A 17,989-nucleotide genomic window follows, 5' to 3' on the forward strand; every position below is an offset into this window, starting at 1 on the left:
CAAACCCTTAAATTGACCTCTTACCAATTAAGGTACTTTTAATTGGCTCTCTGCACAGTTTAAGGGGTTATGTGGTATTATAATACAGCCTATAAACTGATATTCTGCACAGTTTGAGTGGTAAAATCCCCTTAAAATGACCTCAACCTCAAACTGGGCTCAATACAGTAACACTGAACAATCAAAAGTCACTTTTAATCAAGTTTTTTTTTTTAAAACAATTAATAACACATTATACATTTATAAACACTCTTGACTTAAAGTGACTTTTGTTACTTGTTCAATGTTACAGGTCTATTCAAATTTTAAGGACATCTTACCTCTTAAACTGTGGAGAATATTCATGTGTAGGCCATATTACAATACTTTATAATCCCTTAAAGTGCACAGAGCACCCATACAAGTATCTGAATTGTTAAAGGGTCAATGTAATGGTTTGGAAGGTAAAATTTAAGGGGTTTGGTTTCATAATGACAGTTGAACACTTAAAAACAAATGTTAACCTTGCGTTACAGATTCATTTAAAATATTTGGTAAATCCATTAATAATTATTTAAGTGTTAAGGTGTATATTGTCTTATTAATGGGTTTTACACAGTTCTAAGGGTTAAAAAAAACCCTGACTTAAAGTGACTTTTGTTACTTGTTCAATGTTACAGGTCTATTCAAATTTTAAGGGCATTTTACCTCTTAAACTGTAGAGAATATTCCACAGTTAAAGTGGAACCGTTAAAGGGTTAATGTAAGGGTTTGTGAGGTAAAATTTAAGGGGTTTGGTTGACAGTTGAACACTTAAAAACTAATGTTAAACTTCCGTTACAGATTAATTTAGATTATTTGGCTAATCCCTTAATAATTATTTAAGTGTTAAGGTGTATATTGTCTTATTAATGGGTTTTCCACGGTTTTAAGGGTTAAAAAAAAAAAATTACCTTTCAAACAATACTGACACTTTTTATTAAGTTTAAGGGGATTTTACCTCTTAAACTGCGCAGAATATTCATTTATGCATTCTTCTTCCCAGATTGGGTCCTGCTGCCGCTATTATTTTCGGTCAGAAAAGTGGCATCTGGATTAACGACAGTAGTGTTACATTTAAGGTGAGTTATGTTGCTCATGTTTTATGAAGAAGAAGAACCAAAGTGGTATTTAACACTTCCCGCCCATTATCACTTCGACACAAAAACGTGGGAAAAGAGGGCTGAAAAACACCAGTTAAGATTTCAATGGTTCGTATGTGCATCATCCATTTTTACAAAACCAGTATCTGCTTATTGAAACTAATCAAAGCATTGTTCAGCTCAACAGGAAGTGTTTAATACCACTTCTTCTTCTTCTTTATAAAATATAAGCAGCACAACTCTCAGCACCATATTCACCTTAAATGTCACACCGCTTTCGTTAATCCAGATGCCAATTTTCTGACAGAAGATAGCAGTAAGAGTTCCCAATCTGGGAAGAAGAATGCGTTTCTGTTATAGTTGGTTCAAAAAGGCCACAGAGGTTGTGGTGAGAGGGGTCAAAGGTCATGAGAGAGCAGGGTTAGGACTGGACATGAGGGTATTTTGGACCCAATTGGACTGTTTTAGGCAAAAGAAAAATCTTTATATTCTGTTTTGAAAAACACTCTAAAAATCATAAAGAGTTTGGTTGACGGATGCTCAAACATTTCTTTGGTTCTGCTGCAGGAATTTGGATGTATGAACTTGTTACCCCTAAAATGTGTCCCCGGGAATCATAAACTCTTTCGTGGACGTTTATCTCGAGGAACAAAGAACAAATTTAACTCTTCAGTCTTTAAGTCCGACACAAAAGCAGCATGTAGAGGCGGGTGTGACGGACACTCAGGCCATACTGAGCCGCTGAGTCGCAGAGCTGGGAGTAAAGAGGAAGGTCAGAGTATCATCTTCCCTCTGAAGGCCGGCTGAGGTGGAGGAGGGGAGTGTCGGCTTCAGCTGTCTGTCTGCTGGCACGCCGCCCTCCACCCTCTCCACCCTCTCCACCCTCCACCTCGTCCAACACTGCACCGGCTTACTTTGTCTTTGTACTCTCCAGCTATAAACTCCTGGAAGTCACAACAAAGACATAAAACACATTTAGATAGATTAGTTGACATTTAGCAGATTTAAGCTTCAGATTATGTTTCTTAAAAACGTGACTGAGTTATTTAAATCGACTTAATACAAGACTGAAAAACACTGTTGTCTGAATAAGTAAAATAACAAAGCAACGCGCTCCTCTTCTCCTCCTCTGCCCTCTTTACACACCGCAGCACCAAACTGCATTTTTCTTTAATTTAATCATCAGAGATGTGATGTGGGAGACATAAACATTATTTCGGATTGTGTTGGTTTAAGAGAGCCCGGTCTCACTCTGAAGTTGTCGCTTGGCAGAAACCAATGCAAAAAAGGTGTCCTTTAGTGACGGCATGATATGTGGCCGGTTGCCGTTCTAGTTTAATGGCGCTCAGCAGCGTCAGGGGGAAACGCCTCTACCTCCCTCCAGACCAACACATTCTCACTCTGACCTCGTCACATACTGACGCTTGGTCATGGACTTTCCACCTCTACATACGACGTAATTTTTTTGAATTACCAAGATTACTCTCAGAATTATGAGAAAAGTTAGAGATAGCGATCTCTGAATTATAAGAATGTTTTCCTGGAAAAAAAAATCTACTCACCTTTTTCCAAATTCCAGATTATCTCAGAATTATGAAAAAAGCTGCCATGGAAAAAAATCTCATGTTTTCTGCCGAGTTAACAAGATAATAATCTTGTTATTGTAAAAAATGTTGCACTTGTTTTCTTAAATTAATGAGATAATAATTTCGTAAATTCTCATTTTTCTAAATCACAGGAATATTATCGCAGAATTATGAGAAGAGTTTTCACCAAAAAAATATCCCCCTTTTTTCTCCGAGTTAACAAGATAATAATTTTGAAATTCTTTTTTCTTTTTTTTTGTTTAACAAGATTATCTCGGAATTCTGAGAAAGGTTTTTATAAAAAAAATGTGCCTGTTTTTTCTGAATTAATTAGATTAATATGTGACAATTATGAGAAATGTTTTTTTTTTAGAAAAGTCATCATGAAAAAAAAATCTGCTCTTGTCTTCCTAAATTAATAATAATCTCGTAAATTCTCTTTTTTCTAAATCACAGAGATTATAATAGCAGAATACTCATGTTTTTTTCTGAGTTCATGACATAATAATCATGTAAATTCTTGTTTTCAGTTTGTTTGTTTGTAACAAGCTCGTTTTCCTAAATTAATTAATGATACAATAATCTCATAAATTCTCATTTTTCTAAAATAAAGAGATTACTGTTATGACGAGGGGTTTGCAGTTTTAGCCAAACACATCTAAATGCCAAAATGTTTTTAGCTGTTCTGAAGTGCGTGTTTGAGTCCCAACAAAAAACCTGTCGTTGAGTAAAGAAAGAAAAAGAGCTCGTGAGAGACAAATCACCTGAGCGTTGACGTTGTGAAGCTGGCGTGAAGTCTGAAGCATAAACGAAACTTCCATATTTCTGTTCCATGAGAGGTTCTTAGTACAACGACTTCTCGTATTTCACTGTAAGTAATAATCTGATTCAGACCAGCTGACACCGTGGTTGTCATAGTGATGTAATGTCACCCGCTCATGAACCACTCAGCTGTGCCACAGGGCATGCTGGGAGAATTCCCCTCTGTGGAATCCGGATGAGTGCGGTGACGGAGGGGGGAGGTGGTGCCCTTTAGAGAGCAGCCGGAGGCCCGGAGTGGTGCTGGGAGTCAGAGAGCGACGACCCCACGACACCAACCTCCCCTCTCGACACCCAAAGGAGCCTGAACTCACCTCCTGAGGCCACGTTTCTTTCCCAAATCATCCCTGCACACTGCGTCACGCTAACACCGCTCTCTTAGGTGAAAGTGTTTGTTGGACCCATCCGCCATCCTTCACGCCAACCTTCATCCTTGTCCCGCCGTGTTTCCCCCTGACGCCACCGGGCACTGTTAAATTATAATGCCAACAGACCACGTATCATGCCGACGTTAAAGGATGCATTTTGTCATCGTTTCCTGACGCTGCAAGTCACTGCCCACGTGCTGGATTTCAATGACTTCGAAGTGAGACTAGGCTCAATTAAATTGGATAAGTTGGAATACCTTAAATAAAATAATTTGACCACCAAATATCACCACAATTTCTGAATAGATATTAAATTGGTTCAACTAGTGGTCAAAGCAGATCATGTTGGTTGTACTCAACTAATGGAGTTCGTGAGAATATGAAAGACTCAAGACTCAATAATGGGCGGAGTTGGAACTACTAAATAAGATGGAAATTGTTATCCTAATTTATTAAAGCTGAACCAGTGGATTATTATTTGGAGTGCATATTGTAATAACAGGAAAAGTTTCATTTATTCATTAAAGGTTTCACGTTATAACAAGATAAATAAGTGTACTGTTATAACAAGAAGTTTCTTGTTTTTCATAAGAAAAGTGTTTACCTTTTTTTGTACAAGAAAACTTTGTTATAACATGAAAAATATGTCGTAAAAACATGAAAATATGTCGTAAAAACATGAAAATGTTGTAAAAACATGAAAATATGTCATAAAAACATGAAATTATGACGTAAAACATGAAAACATGTTGTAAATACATTAAAAAACTTGTAAGAATATGAAAATATGTCATAAAAACATTAAATTATGTTGTAAAAACAGTAAAAAAAAACATAAAAACAAAAATATGTCATAAAAACATGAAATTATGACGTAAAACCATGAAAACATGTCGTAAAAACATGAAAACATGTTGTAAAAACATGAAATTGTCGTAAAACATGAAATTATGACATAAAAACATGAAAACATGTTGTAAAAACATGAAAACATGTAAAAACATGAAATTATTTCGTAAAAACATGAAAACATGTTGTAAAAACATGAAATTGTCGTAAAACATGAAATTATGATGTAAAAACATGAAAACATGTTGTAAAAACATTAAAAAACTTGTAAGAATATGAAAATATGTCATAAAAACATGAAATTATGACGTAAAACGTGAAAACATGTCGTGAAAACATGATAAAAAATGTTATAATATGAAAATATATTGTAAAACAAAAATACATTGTATTAATTAATCTACTGCCTGTAAATGCTACGTCAGTGTTTTTCTACACAAAATTATTTTTATTATTTGATCTAGATAAAGGATTATAAAGAGTGAAGCAGTCGGCCGTGATGATTGAATAATCACTGAGAAATAAAGTTCTTTCTACGATCAGTAATTTGAATCTAAAGTCATCAAACCTCATTGTTAGCCTGCACACCTGTCCCCCCCTCCCTCTGAGGACTCCCAGCATGCCTCATAGCTGTGGGCGGGGCTCTGTGTGTGTGTGTGTGTGTGTGTGTGTGTGTGTGTGTAGGGGGTTGTATCTATGTATAGCCCTGCCGCGTCTCCTCCTCATCACTCTTAATACCCCACAAACTGCCTGTGTGTGAGCTGCGGGTTTATTTTTGGGGGTTGAAACTGAACACCGACGGGTGGCGAACAGCAGTGAACACACACACACACACAATTACAGTGGTGAATTTAAGTATGTCCCATTTCACCTACACTGTAAGTAATACCTGGATACACAGGGAATCGCTGTGTGGTCACATGATCTTTCCAAACTTTATGGGAATCACCTGAATGCACCATAATGCATTATAATGGTGCACAATGAGCCGACAGACACCGAGGCCTGAAAGGATCCACCAGTTGTGTCGTCCAAATATAGGTTGGATTTTAATAGATTCCACTGATTAAAATATCTTTAACAAAAGATTTGAATTTTCTATTTAAACTCAATAAATGATAGAAATAAAATGATTAACAAAATAATTACCTTTTATTTTTGTTTTACAAAGTAATTCTTGTAAATCTTGTTAGAGAGGGTTCATACATTTGTGAGAAGGATGGTTGGGAGCTGTAGTTTGTGTGACGTAGCCTTTAGCTTAGCTTTTAGCTTGACGTAGCTTTTAGCTTAGCTTGCATGTCTCAGCATCAGGATGCAACAGTTCTTTCTGCCTTGCTGCGATGTTATTCTCATTCCTATTTCATCCATCTTGCTGAAAAGGGTTCATAAGTTTGTGAGAATGATGGTCAAGAGTCGTGGTTTGTGTGACGTAGCCTTTAGCTTAGCTTTTAGCTTGGTTCAACCATGTCTCAGGATGCAGTTGGTTTTTTTTGCCTCACTACAATGTTACCCTCAGTACTGGCTCGTCTGTCTCATTGGAAAGGGGTTGTATGTTTGCGGGACGGATGATCAGGAACTGTAGTTTGTGTGATCCAGCCTTTAGCTTTTAGCCTAGCTTTTAGCTCATCTTAGCCTTTAGCTCAGTCGATCAGGAATGTAGCGGTTCAGCAGAATCAAGACATAGCCGTTCTTTGTGTCTCACTGCAATGTTACCCTCATTACTAGTTCGTCCATCTTCTTGAAAAGGGTGCATACATTTGCGAGTGATTGTTGGGAGTGGCAGTTTGTGTGGCGTAGCCTTTAGCTTAGTTTTTAGCTTGGTTCAGTCACGTCTCAGTCAAAATCAGGATGCAATTGTTTTTTTGTTTTGTTTTTTTTACCTTGCTACGCTGTTACCCTTAGTACTAGCTCTCTTGTTGGAAAGGGAGGAAAAGGAGCTGTAGTTTGCGTGACACAGCCTTTAGCTTAGCTTTAAGCTCGGCGTAGCCTTTAGCCTAGCTTGCATGTCTCAGGATTAGGATGCAACAGTTCTTTGTGCTTCACTGCGATGTTACCCTCAGTAAAGCTCGTCCACCTTGTTGGAAAGGGTTTGTAGGTTTGCATGAATGATGGTCGGTAACTGTAGTTGGTGTGGCGTAGCCTTTAGCTTAGCTTTTAGCTCATCTTAGCCTTCAGCTTAGTCATTCAGGAATGTTGCGGTTCAGCTATGCCTCAGTCAGAATCAAGCGACGTCACCCTCATTACTACCTTGTCCGTCTTATTGGAAAGGGATTGCATGTTTGTGAGAAGGATGGTTGGGAGTGGTAGTTTGTGTGATGTAGCCTTTAGCTTAGCTTTTAGCTCATCTTAGCCTTCAGCTTAGTCATTCAGGAATGTTGCGGTTCAGCTATGCCTCAGTCAGAATCAAGCGACGTCACCTTCATTACTACCTTGTCCGTCTTATTGGAAAGGGATTGCATGTTTGTGAGAAGGATGGTTGGCAGTGGTAGTTTGTGTGATGTAGCCTTTAGCTTAGCTTTTAGCTTGGTTCAGCTACATCTCAGTCAGAATCAGGATGAAACAGCTCTTTCTGCCTCGCTGCGATGTTACCCTTCGTAAAGCTCGTCCATCCTGTTGTAAAGGGATCATACGTTTGCAAGGAGGATGGTTGGGAGCTGTAGTTTTTGTGGCATAGCCTTTAGCTTAGCTTTAAACTTGGCATAGCCTTTAGCAAGCTTGTCAGGAGTGATGCTGTCCAGCTGTGTTTCAGGATCAGGATGCAACAGTTCTTTGTGCCTTGCTGCAATGTTACCATCAGTAGTAGCTCATCTATCTCGTTGTAAAGGGATCATACGTTAGCGAGAAGAATTGTGGGAGCTTCAGTTTGAGCGGCATATCCTTTAGCTTAGCTTTTAGCTTGACATAGCCTTTAGCTTAGCTTGCATGTATTTGGATCAGGATGCAACAGTTCCGTGTGCCCTGCTGTAATGCTACCTGTGGTACTAACTGGTCCGCCTTGTTAGAGAGGGATTGTACATTTGTGAGAAGGATGGTAGGGAGCAGCAGTTGCGTAGCCTTTAGCTTAGCCTTTAGCTTGGTTCAGCCATGTCTCAGTTAGAATCAGGATGAAACTGTTCTTTGTGGCTCGCTGCGATACTACTCTCAGTATCAGCTCATCCATCTTGTTGGAAAGGGATCGTACGTTTGCGAGATGGATAGTCAGGAGCAGTTGTTTGTGTGGCGTAGCCTTTCGCTTAGCATTTAGCCCTGCTTGCTTCCTCAGCTTTGACTTCTGCTCTCCCCGGCCCACCGCCAGTGTCTTCCTCCTGTTCAAAGTGATCCCAGCGGTCTGAGGATCCCGCTGTACAACAAGTATGCCTCAGCTTCACAGTCCAAAACACGCAGTCGTGAAAAAAACAACACAAACAGTAATAAAGAGACGCTAAGAACAATGCCATTTGGAAACACTGTATTGTGTATCAGGTCTTGGTGTCTTTTACCCGTCTTTTCCTTTAATCACGTGATGACCCCTCAGATTTATGTGGTGACCCTTTGGAAGGGCCGGACCCTGAGGTTGGGAACCACTGGACTAAACTAGCTAACTGTAAATAAAGTAACTAGCTCCACCTCGAACAGCTGCAACAGTAACATGCTGCTCTAACACTGATGCTTCAGGATTAAACACCTAAAAGTGTCACTGAGAATCAGATATCAGTCACAGGAGACATTTTACTGCACAACACGTACTTTAATTTTAATACTTTGAGTACATTTAGCTGATAGTGTTTGTAATGAAGGACTGGGTGGTGTAAACAGGCTCTGGTTGATATGAAGTGTGAGTGTGTGGACGCTCTGTGAGCAGGTGTGTGTTGCAGCAGAGGGGAAGTCCCTGTCGCCGTGTTGATCGTGGTTTGTGTATCCGTCACAGGATTAGGGCAGCAGGTGGTGCTGATGGTGGAGGCTCAGATTAGCCGGTGACCTTGTCCAGTGAACAGCAAGAAACAAACGTATTGATTTCTTGTCTTTCTCTAATCCCTGCTTCACCTCATCCAACACCGGTTAACATTTATCTGGGAACAGAGATACAGACAGTTAATAAAGATATATAATAATTCATATAGTTAAAATATCATGTGGAACTGATGCCAAAAACAAAAAAACTACTACAAACTGTTACTGTCTTATATTATAATATTATTTGTTTTTTATTATTTAATATGCAACCGAGGAAATTATCAGACCAGTAAAAGAAATATCTGATGTAACTTTTCCTTAGAAAATCTAAATAAAATTGCCAAAAAAATAAAAATAAATAAAAGGCTGAAATCAAACAATGATATAATAATAATAATAATAATAATAATAATAATAATATATAAGAAAATAATCTAAAAAAGAGACAAATGTTAAAAATAATAAGGGAAGGTAAAAAATGAACAGTTAATAAAGTTTTTTAAACAACATACTTAAAAGTAAATATTTAAAGATATAAATGAAATAATCTAAAAACATAGAAAATAAAACATGTAAAAATGAATATAATGAAATAATATAATGACAAAGGAAAGTTAAAAATGAAAACACATACATAAAATAACAACAAATAAACATTTAATAACAAACAAGTAAATGAAAAACATTGAAAAAATAAGTATTTTTAAATAAAATTAAAATAATCTTAAAACATAGAAAAGTGTAAGATGTAAAAAATAAATATAATAAAATAATCTAAAAAAAGAGACAAATATGAAAATAAATTAAAAAATAAATAAATTAAAACAATATAAACATATCAAATAAAATAATCTAAAAAATAAAGGGAAGGTTAAAAAAGGAAACAGTTACATAAAATAAAAATATATAAACATGAAAAATTAAAATAAAACAAAAATATATTAAAAAATAAATATTTAAAAATACATTTATGATAATCTAAAATATAGACAGGTTTATGATGGAAAAATAAAAATAATAATATATTAAAAAAAGAGACAAATATGAAAAATAATAAGGGAAGGTAAAACATAAAATAATAATAAATAAACACATAATAAGAACCAATTAAAATAAAAACATATTCAAATAAATATAAATAAAATATATATAATGAAAACACATTTGAAAATAAATATTTAAAAATAAATATAAAATAATCTAAAAATATAGAAAAATATGAAATGTTAAATAAATATAATAAAATAATCTTAAAAAAGAGACAAATGTGAAAAAAATTATATTATAAATCATCTAAAAATATAACACAAAATAAAAGAATAATACATTATTACAATAATACATGCATTGAACTGCAAAATGTTAAAAACTGAAAATATATTTTTACAGATCTCCATCTTTTATCAGTAGCTTCCTGTCACTGCAGTCACATCAAATTTTTAGCTAATCATCAAATGCATCTTCATCAAGCTTAAAACAGGACTGATTATCAGGAACACACCACACAGGTGATTTTAATCATTTCAGGTGATGAGACCTCTTCTCCTCAGGGTCGTGTGGTCGCTTTCACTCTGTGTTCGATCTCTAACTCTGCAGTTAGTTCTGCTGTAGGACACCACAGATTACCTTTAACATGAATGGCATGCTGTTATGTGGAGTTCAGGTGCTATGTGAGGCAGCGGGTATGATGTTGGATCCTGTTATGATGCAGAGGATGTTTTCACTCATCATTAGTTTTATTGTAGTTTTTGCAGTCTGTAATGGAGCCTTGAATCTGAGCTGCAGAATCATCCTATACTGACAGAATGTCTTGGGACTGATTGTCATGTCTGTAAACATGTTTATTTCTGCTGTAAAGTTGGACATTGTAACATGGGGGTCTGTGGGGATTGACTCGCTTTTGCAGCCACCCTGAACTGGTCATCAGAGGAACTCCAGCTTTTTGGCACTTCCGTGTTGGCTGCATTTTTCAGCCTTGGAGGTTGTCACTTGTGCATGATGTGATTTGCAGTCAGCGAAGGCATGGTACCAGGCTGTGAATATGTTTATTTCAGCTGTAAAGTTGGACACTGTAACATGGGGGTCTAATGGGACTGAATCGTTCTTGCAGCCAGCCTCAATTGGTCATCAGAGGAACTCCAGCTTTTTGGCACATTTAATTTTTCAGCCCCAGAGGTTGCCGCTTGTGCACGATGCAATTTGCTGTCAGCAAAGACTAACCCGCCCTACTCCCTCTCTGATTGGCTGGTATTTGTTGCCTTTGTTGGTTGGATTGGTTAGGCTTAGACAAGTCATGTCAGGGTAAGCCTTCACCATCCTAGGAAATGCAAATAAAACCAAAAATCTGGAAGCTGAAACATTTTCGTCAACAGGATTTACATGCTGTTGATTGTCTCAAAGGAACAAGTGCTGATCTTTGTGTTGGTGTCCTGATATTTCTCTTGTCATGTAAGATCATTTTACATGTGTCATGAGGTCACTGAGGCTTTGACCTTTGACCTCCATATGCCAGTTTTAAAGACAAGATGCCTCTCTTGTGCCTTACAAAAAAGTATTTCTGGTGATTGTGAACACAACTGAACGCCTCAGACTGGACCAGTGTTTCTCCGCTCTGAATCACACACACAGCTGGTAGACGTGGCGGAGACACATGGCTTTGACAGGCGGCCTGAAAATAGCCCGATACATGCCTCCAGTTATAGATCTGAATAAAGCACTGTGAATGAAATGAAGCTACACAGACAAATATATTGATTGATTAATATACTGATTGTGTGTCGTCTCCTCTGCAGGTCCTGCAGAAGCTCGGCAAAGCAGATGAGACCCGAGACGCTGCCTTTGAGGAGATGGTGGCCAACTTCAACAAGCAGATGGTGAGGAGACATTTTCGTCCTCTTTGTAGTCATGATTTGATTCTTTAAAAGCCCAGTTTTACTCCAAGCACATGACGAAATCCCCTGACATGCGAAGGAATTTCTGGGGTTTTTTTTAGAGAGCTGATCAAAAAGAAGTAGTATTTTACTCCCTTTCCTGAGATATTTAAAGGAACAGTGTGTACGATTTACGGGGATTTAGTGGCATCCAGTGGTGAGAGTTGCAGATTGCAACCAGCTCCTGGTTAGAATTCCTTCATTGCTCAGTGTTCAGGAGGTTTTTACCAGGAGCTGAATTATCCACACAGGTCTCTTCCTCTCCAGACCAGCTGGCACTGGACATCAATACATCAGAAAGACGTTGGACCTATGTTTGACAGGCGTTAAATTTTATTTGGAATAAAAATTGAGTTGACGATGGCGTGAGACATTTGGAGGACATTGGATTTTGGTTTCTTTACAACACAACATTAAACCAACAAAATATGAACGTCATCTGTTGTCAGTATTCTACATCAAATTGAAATTCGACGCCATTCTGACATTGAATTTTGTTCACCCGACTTGACAACCTATATTTAAGCCAATATCAACGTTCAAAGACATTGGTAGTCAGCTGGGATGGACCAGATCACACACTGGACCTTTAAGACTCGACTCAGCTCAAATGACGTTCTAGTTTTAAGTCCTTTGTTTTCTACTCCATCATGTTTTCTTACCGGCTGTGTTTGTTTCTTCAGACAGAAGGCACCAAACTGCAGAAAGACCTGAAAGCCTACCTGGTAGCGGTGAAAAGTGAGTGTGATCGTAACTGGATGCTTCAACACCCGACCATGATCGAACATTATAAATAAATTACAGCAGCACCAGTTTCTGTTTTACTGTACTTTTAACTGTGACACAAAGAGGCTGGACAGGGAGGCAGATGTGATTGTGGCTGATCCTCTCGTATGTAATGGTGCGTTTGTGTTTCAGCGATGCACGACGCGTCTCGGCGGCTTCAGGACTGTCTCGCTGACATGTATGAACCCGAGTGGTTTGGCAAAGAGGAGATGGACTCGTTGACAGAGGTGAGACCAGCAAACACTTGGGTACTGTAAAAGAAGTGATCATTGACATTAACACATTATTTTCTTCTTACATCCAAGGTCAAGGTCACTGTGATCTTGCATCTGTCTCATTCTTGTGAACTCAGTAACTCAAGAATTCTTGAGGGAATTTCTTCAAATGTGGCACAAACCTCCAGTTGGAGTCAAGGATGAATCAATTAGAATTTGGTGGTCAGAGGTCAAGGTCACTGTGACCTCATCAGTCACATGAACATGATATATATAGATATCTCCAGTTTGGGTCAGGAGGACTTTTATACCTTTTTTCTTTAAATAATTAAAATTTTAAACGTCAGGTTCCTCCCCAAATTCATCAGCCAAACTCACCCAAAATGATTTAAATTCCATGATTCACTTCCCTGCCTCCTTCTTTCTGTGTCCTTTCCTTCCTTTCCTACCTGCTAACACACTTTCTTTTTCTCAACTGCATGCGTCTCTCCTTTCGCCCTGAAGGAGATGATAGAGAAGGAGATGGACAATAACTTGGAGGTAAAAGGCAGATCAGCGCCCAGTGTTTCCCACAGCGTCGGTTATTCTGGTTTCCAGTCTGGCCTCATGTGGGAAACACTGGTTTGAGGCTGCGGTAGAGGAAGTAGTGGCTGGTTCTAGACCAGACCAGTTGGCTGCGGACCATTTCTTTGTTATGGTAACAGCTTTGGTCCCTGTTTACTTCCTGTCAGCCACCAAGAAAACTAAGAGGGGACCCATTTAGAATGTTTGTGTTATAGAAACGTAATATCAGATTGTTTTATACTGATTGATCGGCTGATTATTGAGCACAATTTCGAGGTAATTTCCATGAGTATTTCTATTTTATGATACTTTCTCCCTCCATTCCACTATATCTCAGATACAAATATCGTATTTTATACTCCACTACATCTGTTTTAAAGGTCCAGTGTGAGGGATTTAGGGGGATATATTGTCAGAAATTGAATATAATATAATAAGTTTGTTTTCTTTAGTTTATAATCACCTGAAAATAAGAATCTGTGTGTTACGTTTATATCCACAAAGGGAGCAGGTCTTCGTCTATGGAGATCACCATGTTGCACCAACAAAAACTTTACGAAGCAGCCATGCCCTAAACCCAACAGCGAGACAGCCATTTTGAAATTACTGTGCAATTTCAGTGCATTTTTTGCCTGTACCATCTTTAGACCTTGGAAATCAAAAGTTGCTTAAAGCTTAAGTTTTTGTCGGTGTGACCGTGGCGAGCTGTCAAAGTTCCATGTGTCGCCACCAAACAGGAAGTGGATTGTAACTCCATCATACATGCTCCAATCTGCTCCACATTTCACTTGTTTCATGAGGCTCGAGGCCCAAAGCCAACTACATACACATAACATGTCATGGTGATTGCGCCACCAACTTGCAACAGGAAGTAAGACTTGTCAACAACAATTATCGTTGGATTTGCCTCAAATTTACATGGTGTAGTCTACGACTGATTTACAGCAACATGACAAATAACAAGATTATTTTAAATTTTTTTGGTCAACTTATAAAAGAGACATAGAATAAAGTGATTTTGGTAAATTATCACTATTTTAAGCTTAGATTTGGTTTTGTCTTTTCTGACGGACGCTTACGTCACACATGATGTGTCCAAGGACTGTTGAAAATTTGAAAATCCAACGATAATTTCTGTTTTTACAGTTTCTGGCTGTGATAAATGATGACATTTTGGCTTTTTTTTTTTTTTTTTTTTAAAGACAAACATGTTTTACGGTTACAGTATACAGCCATTTAAAGTTGTATACCCCTTTTCTAACTGGTAGAAGTTTCAGCTGGTTGCAGTTTACAGTCCTCACCACTAGATGCCACTAAATCCCTCTAAATCTTACACACTGGACGTTTATTTTTTTTTAATGCTGACACTAAAACCCATCAAATTGAAAACAAACTGAAAATACAAAGAGATCTTTGATTTTAGTGAGAACATTTGTATTTTTATGAAGAGTTAACGATGATGTAACTGTGTTTTTGTGTTTCAGGACACAGACACTCTGTGGTTAGACTACCACCAGAACCTCACAGACAAATCTTTGACCACTCTGGACTCGTACCTGGCTCAGTTTCCTGATATCAAGGTGTGTATGTTTTTTTGTTGTTTGTTTTGTTGGATTCCATTTACACAATATTTGCTCAGTTTCTTATTATAATAAGATATCTGTCTTCTCCTTTAACAACAAAATGAGATATATAAGCTTTTGCTTTTGTGCGGATTTATTATTTGTCTTCAGACACGTTTCAGCAAATTTCTGTGAGACGGTATATCATAGACACATAACATTTCTACCAATAATTTAAAGTTGTGTGTAAATGCTGCCCAAGAAATATCAGCCCAGATGGGGGCGCTATCATTAAAGGTCAGCTTTGAACGGATATAACTCCAACACTGTAAGCTGGATTGGTTTGAAATTTGACACACAAGTCCAGCTGAATGTGCTCTACAAAAAACTCTCGAGATCCATCAAAGTCGCCTGATAGATTTTCTGCCATTATGAACTTCTCGAAAACCAAATTGTCTGGCATCTCATCTTAAACTGTAGGTCTAATTCATACCAAATTTCGTGTGCATCATCATTGGACTAAGCTTAACAAAAGCTATCAAAACTTTGTTAATATCTCGTCGTCTTTTGAAGATATTAACCAATGAACGTTGGGAGGGTGTGGCTTAACTGACTAATAGACCTAACTCCATAACCATTGAGCGCCACAAATGCAAAAAAATAAACAAAAAGAAAATTGTTTTCCAAGTGGAAATTGTTTGTCCAGTCATTACAAAACTTGTCAGATATGTTAAATAATAGTGCTGAAGCAAGTATTTAAAATACTTTTGAAATCTGTCAATAGGGGGTGCTGCAAAGCAACATTTTAGACATCTCCTCCTAAACATTAGGTGCGATTCGTACCAAATTTTCTGTGGATCAACACTGGACCAAGCTTTTCAAAATATGTTAAAAGCTTGTTGATATCTCATTGAGTTTTGAAAATATTGACCAGTGCTCTTCAAAAGGGGCTTCACATAAATAGACCTAACTACATAACTGTTGAGCCAATCACCACAAAACTTGCAGGAAATGTCCACGTAAATTCTACCAACAAGCCTTCTCTAAAGATGAGCAAGGCCCAGCAGATATTTGGAGTCTGTTTCAAAATAAAGAATTCCTGATTCTAAATAAATAACAGCAATAATGCGACCACGTCTCTCCTGCAGGCTCGTATAGCGAAGCGCGACAGGAAGATGGTGGACTTCGACAGCGCCCGGCATCACTTCAGCTCCTTACAGAAAGGAAAGAAGAAGGACGAAGCCAAGATCGCCAAGGTAACGAACAGTGTGTGAGGTACATAGCCGTCATAATTATGGCTGATGAATTATGGTATGTGTCAGCAGTGTGTGTGTGTGTGTGTGTGTGTGTTTGAGCGTGTTATGCTGCTTAAAGTTTAAAGGGAGAGGTTTTGACTTAAGGTGGTGTGAGTTAGTCGTTGCTCGGATGATTCATACCACCTTAAATCTACTGTGCCACTTTAATTCATGAGCTAATTAACCGTTGTTGTATCATTAACACTGGCTCTTATTTACTGAATGCCAATTAACATGTTTGCGTTTGTCTTGAATTGTTTGCTTTTCTTCTTTCTCTATCTTCTGTTCCTCCATCTTTCTCCCCTCATCCTCTTCCTCCTCCTCCTCCTCCTCCTCCTCCTCCTTCTCCTCCTCCTCCTCCTCTCTCTTGCATGGTGTGTGTTGGTTAGCCAGCAGCCCTGTTGGAGATGGCGGCTCCCAGCTGGGCTCAGGGTTTGATATCAGCTCACCAGGTGGCTCAGACTAACCTCTCCTACAACCAGGTGAAACTCTGGTTCATCACTGACCCCCCCCTCCTCCTCCTCACCCCAAATCAGTTAGTTCGGTCCTCCACAGGCTCTCTGCACATGATCATCGTTGTGAGTTTATTGTCTGATGAAGAAGATGACGAATGAGTTTTCAGGTTACATTAGTGAGTGCTGCCAGATTGGAAAGTTTTCCGTCCAATATGACTGCCTTTAATTTGCCATAATGTCCGTCCACCATATTGGTCCAAACCATACTGTATAAATTAATGGACTGAGACACCGTGATGTCCCCCATTGGTTTGTGGACTCCTGTTTGGAAAATATCAATAAAATGTCCAATTGATAAAATATCTGAAAAAAAGATTTTTAAAATGTCCGAAAAATATTAAGAAAATGTCAGAAAATATTTTCTTTAAATGTCTGACAAATATTAATAAAATATACAACAAATATAAATAAAATTTCAGAAAAATATTATTAAAATGTCCGAAAAAAATATTTTAAATGTGTCCCAAAAATAGTCATAAAATGTCCGACAAGTATGAATAAAATGTCTGAAAAAAAAAATTAATAAAATATCTGGAAAAAATATGAATAAATATGAACAAATATTAATAAAATGTCAAAAAAATAATAATAAAATGGCCAAAAAATTGAATGAAATGTCTGAAAAAAATATTGATATATGTTCCAAAAAATATCAATAAAAGGTCAGAAAAACAAACTGATGCAATGTCCAAAAATATTAATAAAACACTCCGCTAACTTCAATGGGGATAAAATTATTTAATATTGCTCCTCTAGACTTTCACAATCTTATCAGACCAAATGGATTGAGTGCTCATAGTCAAACAAGTCCTTTTGCAGGAGTTGTAATGCTGAAAAAAATATTTACTGATATAAATTTCTTTTTTACAATGTAAGTCAATGGGAAAAAGCCTTTTTGGCACAACAGTTTGGCCACTACGTCAAGTTGGCTTCAGAGCTCAGCGCACTTCATGGAGCGGGACACAAACACACTTAAGGCTAATTTATGGTTGGGTGCTGAACACTTCTGAAAAGTGTCGTTCAACCGTATTTCAAAGAGCAGCGTGACTTTTCAAATTTATACTTTGGCAGAAGATTTTAAATGTTTCTATGGTGTTCTGCATTTTTTCATGGTCAGAGTTTGTTTCTGTTGTGTTTATGTGTTTAATGTATTAACTATATTTTTACTGACTGACAGCTAACCCTCATTCACTGCCATAGGCTGGAAATAAAATGAATGATTCAACAGCCCTTTTTAAACAGGAGTTGTGCAAATTTGCAGGAAAGCCCAATCAGTCTTTTTTTCAGCATTGGCAGTATAAAAACAAAATCGGGGAGTGCAGCAAAATGCCGCCTACCTACTTTATTTTATACAGAATGTGCCTTTTTCGGGGCAATGGGGGGCGTGAGCAAGTAACAAAACGTGTAGCTCAGCGTGTGACGTAAACAGTGACGTGGGAGGGAAGC

The 17,989-nt window shown here is 37.7% G+C and overlaps 1 protein-coding gene across 3 annotated transcripts in view; it reads left to right on the forward strand.

Moving 5' to 3' along the window:
- The window catches only part of bin1b (bridging integrator 1b), a 34,706-nt gene that overhangs the window by 4,389 nt on the left and 12,328 nt on the right, over positions 1–17,989 (forward strand). For all 3 annotated transcript variants that reach the window (XM_050065279.1, XM_050065278.1, XM_050065277.1), the window contains exons 2-6: positions 11,469–11,549; positions 12,290–12,344; positions 12,525–12,619; positions 14,656–14,751; positions 15,882–15,989. In XM_050065279.1, the coding sequence (XP_049921236.1) occupies positions 11,469–11,549; positions 12,290–12,344; positions 12,525–12,619; positions 14,656–14,751; positions 15,882–15,989 (435 nt within the window). The remainder of the gene's footprint in view (positions 1–11,468; positions 11,550–12,289; positions 12,345–12,524; positions 12,620–14,655; positions 14,752–15,881; positions 15,990–17,989) is intronic.

The sequence above is a fragment of the Epinephelus moara genome, chromosome 16 (genome assembly GCF_006386435.1).
Source record: "Epinephelus moara isolate mb chromosome 16, YSFRI_EMoa_1.0, whole genome shotgun sequence".
Lineage (NCBI taxonomy): Eukaryota > Metazoa > Chordata > Actinopteri > Perciformes > Serranidae > Epinephelus > Epinephelus moara.